This window comes from Pseudopodoces humilis, chromosome 1 (genome assembly GCF_049639895.1).
Source record: "Pseudopodoces humilis isolate 2021_Gansu_Grassland_sample_001 chromosome 1, ASM4963989v1, whole genome shotgun sequence".
NCBI lineage: Eukaryota > Metazoa > Chordata > Aves > Passeriformes > Paridae > Pseudopodoces > Pseudopodoces humilis.
In genome coordinates, this window is record NC_142200.1 from 132,907,098 (window position 1) to 132,925,273 (window position 18,176).

The following is an 18,176-nucleotide window of genomic DNA, read 5'->3' on the forward strand; positions in this document are numbered from 1 at the left end:
TGCACAATCTAGCAAAAACAAAGCAATAAAATGATGGGCTCTGTGGTAAGATACAGCCACTATAAATATATTTGGATTTTTTATCGGGTTTTCTACTTATAGAGTAACCTATCTGTTCTATCACAGAATTGTAATTTCAGCAAAAAGCTTTTTTTCTGTGAAATGAACTGGTCTCTTGTATGATTTATTGCATTATTTCCTAATCTTGCTTAAATGTGAAGTCAGTGCTGGTTTTGAAAGCAAAATAATTTTGCTACCAGCTGTCAATACAGCTGCACAGCCAGACTTTCTGTCAGGTCGTTCTTTAATCTCTATTCAGCCCTCTAAAAGTTGCAGCTAAGGTCTATATTTAAGACAAAGACACGTAAAACATGTTTTCTAGAGGTTTTGTTTCTCTATCTCCTTCTCTTCTTGCCCTCTTTCTCTCTACATTCTTTCCTTATTTGAAATGTTCTCCAAGACCAAATCAAAGATCAGCTCCAAATGCACCTCCCACAAAGAGCAAAAGGGAAGGAGGGAAAAATAGAAACATAAGAGGGTCAAAGAAAGGAAGGCATGTGAGATTTGTCAAAAAGAAAAAAAGGAGGAAGAAAGATCTGGGAAACAAGATGCATAGGCATGCTGGCATGAAGGACTGCTTCTTTTCTTCAGCTGATTTAAGCTAAGGAGTATCTCTTCAGTGAACTTTTTTTATTTTGCTTCAACAGTTTTGGTGCTGCTGTACTGACACTGATCCTTGGATAGGTTCTCTTCATATGGCAAATGGTAATGTTTAATGCTTCAATGTCCAAGGGTCCTTATCATGCAGGAAGGTGCAGATTAGTTGCTTTTCTCACTAGTGAAATGCTCTACATGCTGAGCACATCACTTGGAGCACTTGCACCAAACTTCCCCCAGCAGGCAAGGTGCCAGCCCGGTGCTCACAGCATGCCATGCTTTGATCCTAGTTCACAAAATGACTAATTTTCACTGGTATCCAGGCTTAAAACCACAAGGCTATTTTATGGACAAAGTCATTTATTCCGAGGGTCACTTTTCGAAAAGCACAGCTCCAGAAGCAGTGGGCTGAAACTCAGGACTCAGCTGTAATTCGGGCTCTCACCTCCAGTCACCAGTGATCAGTGTACCTCTTACCTTGTTTCAAGTTGTTTCTTTCTCTGTTGTGTGGATGTCCACGTCAGCATCAGTTAGAATTAAACAACGTGTTTGCTGGTGGTCGGACCTTTAAATAAAGTAGGATTGAAATATTGGTTTTGTCCTAGAGAAAATTTCATTTTAAAAAGCACATTATTTTTCTTCCTTAAGAAATCTTAAGTTTTTGAATTTGTTTATTATCTAGCTAAGTGAATAGTCATTTTCCTACTGAATTTAGCACCAAATTCTTTCTTCAGTGCCAAGAATAGCTCCACAATTTGTCCCATTGGAGCTTTTAACTCAGTGATATAATAGTGAAAAATCTGTTATCAGAAAACTATTATTTAAGAAGGTGGGAAAAGGTAGCATATGAAAGAGTAATTGTTTAAATGGTGGATTTCAGGTCTGACCATCTGTTGTGAACACATACTTCTGCTTCATTGCTGTAGCTGAATAAATCTGTGCCATAAAGCAGTGCATGTCATATACCAACCTTCAATGAATTCTGCTGGGACCTATTTCATCAAAAAGTAAAGGCACAGAAGCAAATGACACAGCAAACAATTTCCATATAAGTCTGAATTTCTTTATGATAGGATTAAACACCCTGAAAAAAACTCTGTCATGTCAAGTTTATCAGACATTGGCCTGAAGCAGAAAGAATTTATGGAAACAATAAATTATTATTTTTTTTTTTCAGATCAGTGTAATTCTCATAAGAATAACTTCAAAAATTTACTTTGTTCTGGGGTGTTTAGGTTAGGAGCCAGAAAGAAATCAGGCAGATCAGGCAAGTTTCAAGTACTGACAGAATTTCTTTAAAATTTAAATTCAAATTCTCTGTGAAATATAAACCTTTTCATGTATCAGCTAATTTTAGTGAAGAAATATTTCCTCTGAAATTTTCTAACCTTGCTGTTCAAAATGATAGGCATTAGGGAAAGAATTTACCCTTCTCCACATAATATGTTTACCTGCACCTAACAGAAGTCCTCAGCTGTCCATGGTGTAAATCCCACCTTCATGCTCTTATTCTAAAACCAGAAGTTGCTTATTTTCTGTTTCAACATTTCACAGCAAACATTAAGGTATTTTTCCTCTTGCCTAGCTGTGAAAAAGCTAAACATTCCTATTTAGTCAGAATTGTTCATTGTGACACTGTTACAGGCAATGGTAAAGGACCCAGTGAGGATTGGTCACTTTATTTCACATAGTCTAAGTTTGTCCAAAATATCTCTAGGTACCTCCCTTTTCAGGTGCTTAATGCCACAAGAATTAAGTCCCCCTCTAAACCCTTAAACTGGTTACCCCAGTTTCATTGTGTATCTTTGTAAAAAGCAATTAGATACACTAACCTCATCCTTCCTTACAACAGTTTTCCTATTCAAGTCAGCTGTAATTAGATCCTCTCATTGTGGCTGTGAGCAATGAGTAACCAGTGTGTCCTGCTAGGGACCTGGGAGTAGCTCCCAGCACACGCTGGAGAAAAGATACATGGAAATGGTAATGATGCCAATATATGAATTTCCTTCCAAATTGCCATCAGTTATCACATTGAGCTCTGCAATCTCTAGAGAATTTCATTCTCTGATTTAAGGAGCTCTCTCTACTACCTATCATTAAGTTCTTGGCTTTTAAAACCTGCTGTGGGGCAAGGACTCCCTCAGGTCAGTTAAGAACTGTGTGACAAATAGGTCCCTTATTATTAGTTTAAGATGTATTTCCTTTCAGTTTGATTGAATGTTCTAGAAGATAGACAGCAACGCACAATTTTTCTTCCATTTACCATATATCACCTTGTTTACCTTCAGCATATCTGCTCTCAGTCATCTTCTGTGTAAATGAATCTGATCTTTTCAGTCTCTGCCATATGACTTTAATCACTGTAATCTCTAAAGTCTCCTATTTTACTCATTATGCACACTGCATGATTTTATGATACAAAATAAGCCATTACTTCCCTTGAATAATCTATGAGAATGCATAGATCTTTTCTCAGGGTATTTATAGTTCTTTTAGAATCTGTTTATACCTCATATTGCTCTCCTTCATGTTGATTCATTTATATTTGCCACTTATGATCTTTAACAGTTTTCAGAAAGAAGTTGTATCTAGGTCCTCAGAATCCAGGCCTTTGTTATCATACACAGTCACATCATATAATTCCATTCAGAAGTTTAGTCAGCTTTCTTTTATGACCATTTTTGGGGAGTTATTGTTCCTCTCTTATTCCTTGTTCCTTTCTTTGCTACTGGGAGTTTACAGCACCTGAGGATCTTTGGAGTATGTGTGCAAAAGGATAACTACTTTGCTGAAATGGAGTTTGCTTCTTCCTTCATAATGGAATGAAGAGTTACTGTTTTCAGCAAGAGTCTAGTGAAGCTTCATTTGCATAATATTGGTTGCAAAGACTAGCGAGCAGAGAAACTTCTACACTGATATAGCAAAGAGATGGGAATTCTGTTTTCTGCAAGGAACTAGAGTTATGGTTTTGGTGGGCTTTTTTCCCCTGTATCGTCTGATGCCACTCCTGGAGCAGCCTGCACTGCAGTACAGCAGCTGTCCAGCGTGTGGGCATGGCACAGCTCCCAGACAATGTCAGCACACATGTGTAATGTTCCCCATGTAATATATCATAAACAGCAAATGCATCAGAAACATGGCAATGGCAAAGCTGAGCTCACACGGAAGGTACTGGCTCACTGCACTGTAGCAGATTCATAAGAACATTCTCTAAAGGATATTTCACAGTATACAGTCATGTTCAGAGGAATATACAGCTAAAATCATCCACATATTAATCTGCATACTATTAATACCATGTACACTGAATAGCTGGCTGAATAACTTTTGCTCCTTCTGAACGTGCACGAGGCAGAACAGATTTGATTTTCTGTATAACAATTTTTTCAGATAAAAATAGGAAAAGGAGGTGTGCTTTGATATTCTGAAATGAAATGAAGTGTATTAGCCAGACATCTTCTTATAAATTAAACCTGCCCTGACTGAACATCAATAAAAACAATGGACACCCTGTCTGGTTTTTATTTTTCATTCCAAGTGAAAATGAGCCACAACTGCAGGCGCAGGATGCAGCAAAAGAGGCAATGCTAAGTTCTTTCCTGTGCACTACCAATATGTATATGGGGAATAATGAATTGGAAATCCTGGAAGCAAATCTGAAGGGTCAACACTCTCCCTTCAACAGTGACTTTTCTATAAGAACTTGCTAATAGCAGAAGACGTTTTGTCAGGCAGGATAGATTAGGATGTGCACTGGGATGGAAGTACTCAAGTGCTATTTCTTCTGTCTTTCTCTGTTGCTCCTCCTGTTTCAACTAGGAGGAGTTTCCTGTCTAAATGGATTGTGATGGCAATACCTGTATTTCAGATAAGCTTAAGACTTGTGTAAAATGAGGTGCTGCTAATTAGCCAGGATGTCATTAGTCCAGGGAAATTAATTGTACATAAATAATGCGGAATTTCAGCTTCATGGCTCAAGAGATAAATTCAGAGTCTTTTCAGAACTGTCCGTCTTAAAAGTAAAATAGCAGAAGAGGATTATTAAGGAAGCTCTTCAAACTTCCCATTACCCTGCTAGTGAAGATTTAACACACAGCCCAGAAGACATGGTTATCTGTACTCCTTAAGGTCCTTACACCACAACAGCATTGGCATATCCCTGGCTGCTCTCATCAGAGAGAAAAGTAATCATGACTGGGAAGAAGCAACTTATCAGCTTCCCAGAAGTGCAGCCTGTGTTCAGCAGTGGATGGGTAGTTGAGAGTGCTGTCCTTCATTATCTGGACTTCAAGGGAGTCATCTCTTGGGTGCATGCAAAGGCTGCTCTGACCTGGTGCTGTTAGAGTAATTAAAGTTCACTTCAGGATTGATTGTCTCAAGGACTGCACAGTACAAAGGCCAAGTTTGACTTCATTTCCTATAAAGATGTCCGGTAATATTACTATTATTTGCTGATACAAGTTTGCAGTAACTTGGTCAAAGGACCAAGTCTGAGGGTTGAGAGTAGTTTTTTGTGATTGCAAAAGCATAGGATTGTATATTTTGCACCTTCAGTACAAACACCTAGGGAAACCTCATCCATCTCCTCAAAATCACTGTAAACTAATACCATGATTGCCCTTGCCACCGTTTTTCTCCAATATTTTTATTTTATTCCTCAAGGAAAAGAGGGACTCTTCCAGTTTTTTATCAACTGCCTAGCACTGCATGTATTTGACAGAGTGTGAAGTCTACAGGAAATATCACTGGATGAGAACACCATTTCAACACCCAGCTTACACAGCTGCAAAGGACTGCACAGGCAGAAGGCCATGGAGAGTCAGACTCAGAGAAGGGGGTACATGTATCCCATTTCTTAAGGATGATAGGCTCTGTGTTTTGTCATATAAGTTTTACATAGCTTCTGACCAAATAGTTGGATTGGTTATTGCCTGCAATAGTTTCTGGATTTTGTTAAATATAAAATAATGTATAGTGGTACAGCATTTTCAAAGACTGTAAAAGATTCTGCATTTCTTATCAAAACCTCCAACTATCCTATAGAAGACCATGCCTAAAATATTTCATTGTTTCGAAAGTACCCCTCAGCTTTCTAGTTGAGTGAAATAACTGGAGTACTTATAATAAAATTATTTATAAATAATTGTATTTCATAAAAATAATTCATAATAATTATTTATAAATAAAATTATTTCTATTTTATTTATCTTCATGGTCTACAACTGTTATCTTCTCTTCTTCTCTAATCTAAATTATTGGCAGATATTGGTGCCAGAAATCTTATTCTATCCTCTCCTCTCAAGTTACAGAGTGACTTCTCCACCACAGCTATCACTGTAGTCAACTAGAGTTTCTAGAGATGATAGTTATAAAAGAAAAAAAATCTTGTGAGACATTTATGAAAGAAGATTGTTTTGAATATTTAAGAAAAGTTTCCCTCTATTCTGGGAACAGAAATGCCTGGCTTCATTAAAAGCCAGAGGCGATGTTTGTATCAGCTGAGAGCCAAGGATATTAATGAGCAACTTTCCCGTGTTTTTCTTGGAACCTCACTGAAAGTTGCAGGCTTCTAAACTAGCTGTAACTCTTACTTTCTCTTGTCTTTTTTTCTTTTTACTTGAGAAGATGGAGTTTTGTTAGTAATGAAAAAACAAAACTTATAAAGGGTTGAATGAATCTCTAAGTTATAACCCAGATTTTTCTGACACTCTTATATTTTACCTCAGTGGCAGAGATTATAGCTAAGATCTCCTGTCACACTTAAAAAATAACAAATAAATTAATGTGTGAAGATACATGTGGGAGTACTTAACAAGCTCATACACTCATTGTTAATTTTTTTTTTTTAGCATTCCTTTTCCATCCTGTTCTTTAAGGATTAGCTATGGTGTCTTTACTATCTTCATCTATTTTGCCTTGACTCCTCCTTCTCCCTATAAAATAGTCCCCATGCTTAATGCTTTAAAACATTTTTCCCATCTATTTGTTTTTTAATTTGTCTATATAAATTACCAAGTTTCAGAGATGTTATCTTTGCTCTACTTTAATCCATTTTTACCCTTTTTTTTTCCCTCAGCCAATGTCAGTGATACTTATGGTAACAACCTAGATGGACACAGTAGAAAATCTTTTCACTGGCCAGAATTACACCTTGATAGTCTGACATCAGATTCCTAAGTGTTATGTGTCATGTAGCATTCAGAGATTTGAAGAGGAATGAATGGCCAAGCCAAGGGAGCTAGTAGTTGATCACAAAACCTGTGTCTATAGGAAGATAAACTAAAAGATACTTAACTTTTTTATCCACAATTCAAACATAGCATGAATCTGTGGAAATACTCCATCAATAAATGGAAACACAACATATGAAGATCTATTTAGATATCTCTGTGTAGTAGAACTTTCCTACAGTCCTACCAGTACACACAGCTGCTTTATGAGAACTGCCTCTTTGCAGCTCTGAGGTGAGTTATGTCCTGGTGCCTCCAAACCAGCAAATGGCACCTCTCATTGCCACTCTGAGTAGTGCTTGTGCACAGCTGCAAATCTGTTTTCTTATTCCTTCTTTAACAGTCAAGTAAGTTCTGCAGTGACAAGAAATCGGCCAATTTTGGTTAAAAGCATATCTAGTTCAACAGAATATCTGGCAAACAGGGAGAAAGAAAATCATACAATTGAGAGCAATCAGAAAATACTTTTGATGGGTGATTACCATCAGATTGCAATATTTCTACACGGATCCACAAAGCTTGGTATGAGTCCAGCTGAAATTTGACATTTTTATAAGATCATCAGTCTGCATAAATGAGCAGCTTATGAATAACATGATTTTTTTTGTAGTATGCTGAAGGAGAAGAAGGATTGAAGAGACCAGGTATTTTCAGTCAATGAATACAATGGGTCTCCAGCTCAGCCAGAGTTGTCAGCTGAAATTATTCCATTTTTTCCTTAAAGTTAGAATGTCAGAATATGTCATTGGCTCCAGTTTTTAAAGCTAGGATTCATAAGTATATCAATTACTGACCTTGAACAAGGTAACCCTTTAACCACAGAAAACCCATCTGCAGTGTAAATGGGTTAAATGAAATCTTTCTCAACCCACTGTCTTTGAGTAGGGCTGGTACTTCCCTTCTGGCATAGTCTCAGCTCAGAATTTTTCAATCAGACACTGAATTGCAACAAATTGTGCATCAGACTCTTTTGGTCTTCAGTGAAGTCACCTTCCTGTCATGTCTGAAACTGGGATATTGATCTGGTGTCTGACATGCCCTGATCCTTTAAGGATTCTAATTGTCATTGCAGGTACAGGTTCTTGCTGCTCCTATCACTCCACCCTTCCTCTCTTTACATCCACCTCCCCTAAGTCATTTTCTGGGAATATGAGGTACTTCTGCCCCTCTGCAATGCCTGGTTAACTCTGTGTGCAGCTGCTAGGGTAAGGCATGTGGCAATACCTTGTGCTAAACTATGGCAAATAGCATGACGTCCTCATGTTCAAATTAAAGAACCTTAATATAAAGATTTTAATTGTATATATATGTACATACGTATATATTTGAGGCTTCATACTGTATATTTAAGGAGAGAAAACAACGATTTCAAATTTACATCTTAAAAAGTGGTGACTATGGAAAAACACGGTGGTGTTAGAAAGAATCTCAATATACATTCCAGACCACATTATTAGTTTGTGAAACTGTAAAGAAAGAAATCATAAGTGAAAAGAATTTTCCATGCATTTGACATTACTAGGAGTGAAACTGGACTACTACCATCACTTCTCTCTCATATTCCCTTCTAAAAAAACTTTAAAATTTATGAAGCTCATAAATCACCAGCCATGCTTATAATTGGGAAGCTGGTAGAAGTCATTCCATCAATACACTCAGGATGGGGTTCAATCATCATGTAGGGTGCCTGAAATTAAGATGTCAGTATGTGGCCATCCCCCTAATGACCTTTTATGCTGCAGCCACTTTGAGATTCCCCAAACTGTGTCTCAGCAAATGCAGCTGACCCTCACCCAGGTGTCCAGGGTCCCTTCATTCTGATGGAGAGAGAAGGCCACAATAAAAGAAAGTAGACAAAAGGTTAATTGAGGCAAATTAAAGTGACAGATGATATAGACCTTTCTGGTGAATGTGATTAACCATTAAGCAACAGGTGTAAATCAAAACGGCAAAGCTTATGCCAGATATTTTACATTTTGGTCACATCAAATCAAGACAGGATTTTAGCAAATGGAAACTTTGGAATAATTTTGCATGGCTGCAGTCAAGTGTAGCTTTGGTTTTGACAAAGTACTCATTGGAGAAGTATCATTTTTGCAAAAAAATGGAAAAACAAGAGAGACAAATTAGGTGACAAGAGAAAAACATCTTTCTCATATTCTAATTGTGTGTCTTTATCTATATTAGGGTCCCAGTTCCTCAACTCAGAAATGTATTTAACCCTCACATGGAGGATACATGGAAATTAGTCGAATTTCTTTTGCTGTGAGAGAACAATATGATGGCATTATGGACAAGGAAGCCAATTCTAATCTTTGAACTTAGTTTTATTTCTTCTCTCTTCTTAGTTTGCTTTGTGTATTTCTCACTTAGACTCCATTATGTTAACTTTGATGCTGCTCTTTGTGATTCCTGGATAAGCTTTAGTCACTGGCAAAGGTGCTCAAAACTTTGGCATTTCCTCTGCGCTTATCACTGTTTATGATCCTTTCTCCTCCTTTCTTCAAAAGTTCTTGTTTTATTCACAGATGTGGAAAAGGATGGAAAGGAAACCGTTGCCACATAAGAGCTAAGCCTCCTCAGCCTCCAAGTCTTCTACAAAATGGTAGGTCTGTAAAAAGAAAGTAGTATCTTTCAATTCATTCTTCGAGTCATTCATTTTACTTGTTTCTGTGTTTGATTGCTCTGATTTTGCAGAGATTTGGATTGGATTGGGTATCGGTTTCTTACTGATTAAAATTACAGCTGCTGCCTTGTATTTTCTTTTGAAGAAGAAAGTGCCAGAAACGTAAGTCAAACTTTTATTTTACATACAGCAGACACAAATGTGGCATAGAGCAATGGCCAACTGCCCAGGCTCATTGGTTTCAGCTTTTAAATCTCCCCACAGTCTGTCCTCATATGCAACACTAAGCAGAAAATGTAACTTTGCAACAAAAGCTGACCTTAGTGGACCCCAGTCTGGAAACAATGAGCAACGGCTTGATTGCCTAGAATGTTTTGATTGCTGCATTGTATGAGTATTCTTAAATTATAAAATTCATTTTTTAGGATATGCCTTCAACTGACAACTCACTGTTTCACAGATATATTTACAAGCCCCTCCTGTCATCTCTCTGATAATCTCTGCTTTTTCTCTCCTCCCTAATTCAAGATTTTTTTTCTGTTTATTTAACTCTAACTCCTGTATTGCTCCTCTGCCTGTCTCTCAACTTATTCTTCTAGATCCTTCTCTCTCAGCAAGTACCTAGCACTGTCCCTTCCTCCCTTTCAGCAATTCCTGTTGCACATTTCCTTGTCCATTTTTGTGTTGTTAGATTTTCCTCACCATTTTCTCCTCCAGAATTAATCTTCAAAGCTGTCTCTTTTCCTTTAACTTGTTCTCTGCTATAGACTTTCCACTCTTTGGGGATGTTGTTATCTCCCAAACTATCTACTAAACTGTGCAGGCTTCTGTCCTGACATTATTGCTGCTGACACATCTCCTATCTCTGCACGCTCCCCTGACAGGTACAGCGCTCTATGGACACAGGAGCAAAATGTTGAAGCAGAGACCTATATTGGTTGTGCTTCTGTTAATTGAGTGCATAGCTTCACCTGCTTTCCTTACATCTCCTTCCTCTTCTTTAAAGCAGGAATAACATTTCCTTATCTGATTTCATGGGGCTCTAAGATTTAATTCATTCGCATAAATACAACCTGCTAAGGCACACATATGGAAAAGCATTTCAGAAGTGCAAGATTACTTGTATTGTAAGAACTGCTGGATTTTTCTTTTTGTGATTTCAATAGTTATCTTTTTCTTAAAAAAAGAGTTTAATTGCTCAAAACATGTTTGATAATGTTTTAATTTAAAAAATATTGTTGTTTCTTATACTACTTCTTCTGTGCTTCTTCTCACTCAACACTCCCTCCCCCCTTTTTCTTTCATATATGTCTAATTAAATGTTATTGCACTGCCATTCACATCTCTTTTACCCACATATCTGTATTTAAGGAATATTTTTTCTTTTCTTCTAATGACATATGCTAGAAAAATAAAAAAAAAGCAGTCTTTTTTGTACCCTGTTGCAATATGATGCTAAGCAATATGGTCCTATTAGGTATAAAACAGGGATGAATGAGGATCTTCTTAGCATGGCTCTAAGAATATACTACAGCCCTAACATGCAGAGAATCAGAGCTGTGAGAGGATTAGACAAGCTTATGAAAAAAAGCTTATTCTGGTCTTGATTGTTTTTATTAAAGCTTCCAGAAAGGTGATGGAAATTTTGATGATGATGGAAATTTTTGTGACTATATATTTTGTCTATTAGAAACGGAGGTTGTCAAATCATTTTTCCCACACTACAAATAAAAATTTTTATTTTCCTTGTTTTTAATCACTGTCAACTTAACATATAAGTTAAAATGCTTTTTATAGGCATCTTGCTAAGAAATGTTCTAGCTAATATATGGCAATTTGTTTGAAATTGTGAAAACAATGAAATCTGAAATTTTGAATTTGAGAAGATAAGTTCATCAAGGCTCTTCCTCTTCAACTACCTAGTGCTTACCATGATTTCATATACAAAAATCACAGCTGGAAACATTGTAGTAAATTAAGGCAAGTTATTCCTGAAGTGCTTAATTAGTAATCAGAAGTGACTAGTCAAAATGCAGCCAATGTTAGTGTACTGATGTTTGGATCTTTAGGATAAGGCTTTATAATAAGAAGTGGCTTGCATTTGCATAAGTCTGTAAAATGTACAATGTGACAGCACCACACAGAGGCATGAGATTTTAATCCTGATTTTTTTTTTAAGGGATTTGATGAATGAAAGAATCATTTACTGGCACATAAATGATACTTTCCTACAGTTAATTTTCACTTGTGTTTGCTTTAAGTCCTCCTGAGCCATGCTGTTTTCTTAAAGTCATTAGGCACTAGAGTCACTCTAGAGAAGCTTTCACATGCTTGAGGCCCTATTTACTACCTTTTGATAAATTCTTTTACTAGCTATTTTTATGTAATTTCTGTTAGTGTCCCTTTGCTTTTCTGTATAAACCCACCCATGCAGGTACTGGCAGACAGTTCTCCAGAGGCACATTAGGAGTTGTAGGTGTTAGTTCCAATGACATCTTAAAATGGTGTGCAGGTCCATCTAAGTCGCAGTGGAAATAGTACAAGAATGTGCACAAGAGCATAGGAGTCCAGTAGAACTCTTTCTTTTTTCATCAGAAAACCAGGTAGGAGCAGTAAGGATGAGCTGTGGACTCCTCCGGTGATCGCCAGCTAGAAATTTGTCACTAACAGCAGTGAGAACCTAAGTCATATTTGTCCCTCTTCTTCTTCTGTGGAAACATTCATTGTGCCTTAACCCTTCCTTTCAGCCCAGAATGGATGCCTCAGTTCCCCTTTGCTATCTCCTTCTCCTTTGCAGGATTTAAGTTCTGATCTGCAGGCTTTAAATGCTCCTGTTACTGAGAGGGAGTTACTGGAAGTCATCGTGTAAGTTTACTTCCTCATGGACAAAAGCAGCCTTACATGGCTTGGCAGCAACATGCTTCATTACCATGACAGCATTCAGACATGCCAGACACTTCCCAGTCCCCAGCTGGGGATATGTGAAACTTTTGTATAGAAACCCCAAATCAGGGAAGTTTGTGAGTTTCTTTCATTCCTGTTTGCACTACAGAGATGATGTTCCCTGATCCAGAAGGGAAGGCTGCCAGTTGTTCCACTCCATCAGTGACATCTGGCCTTGTTGACCAAAAAGAAGCAAAGCTTCATTTTAGCTTCCATTTTGTTGCAGTTGCCTTCTAATGCTTCATTGTAACTTGAAATGTGAGAGTATGAAAAGTGACTTTCTGTCCAGCCAAGCAGTGTCGTTTTGCTATTACCTCCAAAGCAGTCAATGTCCCTGGATCATTTTTGTTTCCTGTTCTTGAACTGTGCCATCCGCTGCAAGGCCAATGTACCACAGCTGTTATCAGTCCTGTCAATCTCAATGAACACAGAACATTAAATTTTCCAAAGCATATAACAATGTATCTTGCCACACAAGCAAAAGAGTGAAAAACTGAGGTGTTCTGAGAAAGCATTTTAAAATGATAGAAAATCATGGGAAGAAAGAGCCCACAGAGGCCATTTTTCATCCTGTCACATCACAGATTCAATTGTATCACTCCTGAGTTCACATTTAAAAACCTCTAGCAACTTGAATTTGATGGCCTCCTCAGGCTATGTTGGTACCTTGGATAGAAAGAAGTTTGCTGTTAGAAAGTTATTTTCCAACTGGTGATATGTCTGTTTATCATTTAAGTTCATTCCTATTCACCATGGACAACAACAGATCATTCCCTTTCTCCTTACAGAAAGCTTTTTCTGTTCTTGAAGGGAGTTGTCATGTCTCCTTACAAGCTGCTTTCTTCAGCCTGAACAAGCTCAGTACTTTTGCCTTTCTCCATAGTTAAAGTTTACTTATAATTATGATGATTCCCAGTTTCTGTTGCCAGACTTTCTGCAATTAGACCATACCCTTCTGGAGGTCTGGTGTGGAGGAACGGGCGGTGTATTCCAAGGGAAGCTCTCCAAACAGATCTGAAGGGCTGCCAGAGGTCATTGCTAGCTGTGCCTCTGTTCCTATATCCCAAAGAGATAACCAAAATGACAGTAAAATGACACTTATTGAATTGTTTTCAGCTTGTGAACTGGAACAGAGACAGATACAATTCGTGTATAATGGGAGAAAAATGTGCAGTTTTATGGGAAAAAGTAAACCAAAATTTGGAAGCATCAGCCATAACTCTTGTTTGGGAATTGTTGTACTAGTCTAATGCTGCTATCCAAATCCATTCATTCTTCTGTAGAGTATTTTTGTTCTGAAGGATGAGTACTACAGTCATAAGTTTTCAGTTTCTCTGAAATGTACATCTGATGATCACCACACAAAGGAACGATTGCATAGAAACAAGAGGAAACACGCTGAAACAGCCAATCCCTGTGGTCTGTAGCCTTCAAGATCATGAAGATGAAAGTTGCAAAGGGGTGACTAAAAAAAAAAAAAATTTAAATTCCCTGAAGTGACTCCCAAGGTACAAAGTACAAACTTGGGAACCCCATACAGCATATTAACAGTCAAATCAAACATCCAAGTGACTTGTACATGATTTTAAATGCAGCCTTTGGAAAGTCTTCTCTCCTTGCATCATGCCTCCTATTTCTTTCATGGGATGTACAAAACACAGCCTACTTCAGCAAATCTAAATTTAGTTGAAAATATAGTAAATATGCTTTGGAAATTAAGATCTTGAGTTTTAGTTTCTGTTAAGCTTTAGCACACCTATAAAAATTATTTTAAGGGATTATTTTAATTAGTACTTTAATTTTAATTAAATCTTTGGTCCACTGGAATTTTGTCATTTTTGTTATGGATCAGATGCTAAGCATTCCTCCAGTACTGTATTTCCTAAAAATCTGTGTTCTGCATGAAAAAATTGTTTTTTCTTCAAAAGGTATACTGAAAAGTACAAAATTATGAGCTCTAGCATCCAAAAAAAATGAAATCTGGATAATTTATTTTTCCATTAAAAAGAATGCTGTTACTCAGCAGTCTGTTTATACACTGGTGGGTATTTTGTGGAGCATACAACTTCTTCCTGTCTTTGTGAAACTGTAGTGGAGAAACCTCTGACAAAGCAGTAGGTTTTGCTACTAAAGAATGCACATGAGCTTAGCCCAATGTTACCTCAACCTAAGATGATTAATTCTCTCCTTTCTTATTGTGGTATTTCTGTTTATGTTAGAAAACCCAGTTCCCTCTAAACTACCTTATACATATATTTAAGTATTTTTTACTTTTTTTTTTACTTTTTTTTTTTTTTTTACTTTTTTTCACAGCAGTTTCTACCTCATCCAATTGGTAGATTATGGCACTTGTGTAAACATGTGATTAAATTTTCACTTGCATTTTCTTTAACAACTTCTAAGTGTTTTGAAAATATTTCAGAAATTTTAATTCTCTCCATTGGTGTCCCTTATAAAGAATTGCTTGCTGCATTCACAAACAGGGCATAATCATATATATATGTTTGTATAAAAAAATCATATGTATGCATCTATGTGTTTATATCTGTTGTTTTTGTGTGTAACATAAATTACATAAGTTAGCATATTCAAGGTGCCTTCCAAAACCCTGCTTTGGCAGAATTGTTCCTAAGAACAGGAAAAAACTTAAGAAAGTTCATTTTCCACCTAAGTTTGTGGTACATAAATTCAAGCTGTGCCCATATTTTGGGCCATAAAATTCCCATTATCCCTAAGATTCAGGGACCAATACATATGCTTTTCATGATTCATATCTAGAGTGGGAGGACACCTGAAATCTGCTGGGCTCAATTTTATTGCTTGAGACACAGACAGGACTGATTTCAGCACTAAGCACAGGAACCACACACATGTTGTTGAAGAACTTGGCCAGCACTCTCTTTGGTGCCCACAATTTGGCACATATCCTTCTGGTTAGTTCTCCTCCTTGCAGAGGAAGCTGGAGATCTGTGTTCAGCACTCACCTGCCCTCAGGACAGACCTAAGTACTCAGCATGTTCCTGCCCAGATAAGTTGTGTATATGTCTTGCACAAACTGCTCAAGTTTAATGGAGCAACGAAAGAGTCAGACCTATCCCTATCTTTACCATTTGCTGTTGGCACAGTAAGGGTGGCTCACACTGAGAATTGTGTGGCTTGTGCTGCCCTCTGGAAGTGTCTCGACTGACTCTAAGCAGAACTGATTTGCTTGATTCCATATCATGCTTTTAGGCCATACAGTTGGTTTGTGATGTTGAAATGAAGCACCAAAATTAAGGCATGCAAGTCTGGCCCTTTGGGAACTAGTTTAGAAGCAGTACCAAACTCCTTAAAAGCTTCTCATCTCAATTTGCTTCTGGCCTCAGATATTGTGAGCCATCCTTTCATTTTAAAGTAAAAAATAAATTTTGTACACATTTTCTGGTCTTTATTCAGGACGACTGGGATGAAAATATGCACTTAGTAGGCATATAAATAATCTATCATTCCTTCACTAAGCAAACTAAATGAATCAGAATATCATGATTTATTACAGTTAAGGTTAGATGAAATTAAAAAATTAACAGGTTCAAATATTCAGCTCACCCCATTGTTGTGTCAGGTAATCAAAATAAATTATGAGACTGGCATTAGAAGCAATTACTTTCTGACAGTCTTGTTGTGAAAAACTTTAGGGAGGCATGTCTGGTTTAGTCCAAAACCCAAACCAAGTTTCTTGCACTGATTTAATTCATAAGGTAGAATATTTCTGTGCTTTACTTGTGTCTTCCTCCCAAACAGCCATTCTGGTTTTAGCTATCTGCAACAGAAATCATTCAGTGTGTCTCCTCTGTGGTTCCCAGTGAGGAACAGATTCCCCTCCCAGCATGTCTGTGGGCTGAGCTCCTGTGACTGCTCTCATCCCCTCAGTCCTGCCTACCACAGTAACACAGAACCTGTCTATCACATTCTAGGGACACACAGCTTCAGCCACCTGTAGGAGCAGCTTTGCAACAGAAACACTCTTTAACAAAGCAAAATTTATTTCTCCATCATCAAGGCTGATGGGAAGCTTTAGGTAAAACTTTTGTCTTGGAATGCTGTACATACAGATTTCTGTGTATACAAGGTATATGCTTTTATTCATGAAAACTGTGGATAAAACCCAAAAAGCCTAAATGCATCTCTTCCAAAGCAAAGATTAGCTTCTGCTTCATTCTTCAGTAATTTTAACTAAAACATCTGTTGCTTTTTATATAGTTTTGGAAGAGCTTTGATGATTCTGGGCCTCTCACTACAACAAAGATGTTGAGGTGCTGGAGAGAGTCCAGAGCAACAAAGTTGGTGAGGGGTCTAGAGATTAAGTCCTATGAGGAGCAACTGAGGGAGCTAGAAGTGTTTCACCTGGAGAAAAGGAAGGCTGGGGGGATCTTACTGCTCTCTACAATTAACTGAGGTAGGAGGTTGTGGCAAGGTGGGAGTCAGTCCCTTCTCCCAGCAACAAGTGACAGGATGAGATGACACGGCCTCAAGCTGTGCCAGGGGACTTCAGGCCGGACATCAGGAAGATTTTAGGGGATAAAGGGTTGTTAAGCATTGGAACAGACTGCCAGTGGAGGTGGAGTCACCAAACCTGGAGGTGCAAGGTCTGGATGTGGCACTTAGTCCAGCTGACAGGGCGGTGATCAGTCAAACGTTGGATTCAGTGATCTTAGACTTCTCTTCAAACATAAATGATTCCATGATTCCAATCAATGTGGAATATTACCAGCTAGTCATCTATACAGGAAAAAAAATTAGATCTAGGCAGCAAGTTCCACACCCATTCTGCTTGTGCAGAATAAATGTGATTAACTGCATATGTCATAGGTGCTTCCAAAAAGAAAAGGGATATGTGAAGACCTCTATCAAGAAAGCATATCTTTAAACCTCCAGATGAGGTAATGGACATGAGATCCATAAATAGTAAAATTTGTCCTATTTATTATAAATTGTTTAAGGCATTATGTTAATTACTGAAAAATTTGCATTTCAATACCTCAAGTGATTATTTATTCATGGCTTTGTAGCAAAAGGTATGGGTAGCTTGTCTAGCTTTAAAACTGATGCTGATGATTTTGACCCAAAATGTAAGTTCTTTCCCAATTAATTGTAAAAATGGAGCACTTTAACAATTAAGTAACTAAGCTGCTCTTGAACTTGGAGCCTAAGACCATGTTAATCACTGAATTTTCAGTATGATTACAGTGTGACAATCTCATCCCATGCAAACAGATTATAGGAATGCAACTTTTAAGACAATCTCATGTTTCATTTAATGTATAGCACTATACCTGCATTTTATAAATACTAAATAGTTCTGTGCACATCCAGAAGCATAGATATATATTTAGAAGCAACAGATGAAAAATTATTTTTTTAACCTAGACATTATTTATCCAGAATATTAGTTTAATTTCATTTATTTCAGTAGAGCATAGTTGTAAATATATTTAGCCATCTCTTCTTTTGGACTCAAGTCTTTTCAGCTTTAATCTGTTTGGATCTTTGATGACCTCTGTGATATAATGGAATGGCTTTTTTTCTTTTTTTTTTTTTTTGTTTGACTTCTCAAGGAAAGTGCAGGAAGCTGCTATTTCTTCATTTGCCAATCCTTTATACAAAGACCTCAGTTCATCTGGGAAAGTAAAGGTAAGCTGCCTGTATATGTTCAGAAAAATGTAATGTTGTAGTCCTCAAAT

General features: G+C 37.4%; 1 protein-coding gene across 1 annotated transcript in view; it reads left to right on the top strand.

The window, feature by feature from the left end:
* Positions 1 to 18,176, top strand: part of MALRD1 (MAM and LDL receptor class A domain containing 1) — a 237,291-nt gene that overhangs the window by 216,681 nt on the left and 2,434 nt on the right. The window contains exons 37-39 of the mRNA XM_088057480.1: positions 9,416 to 9,492; positions 9,585 to 9,675; positions 18,051 to 18,126. Coding sequence (XP_087913606.1) covers positions 9,416 to 9,492; positions 9,585 to 9,675; positions 18,051 to 18,126 — 244 coding nt within the window. The remainder of the gene's footprint in view (positions 1 to 9,415; positions 9,493 to 9,584; positions 9,676 to 18,050; positions 18,127 to 18,176) is intronic.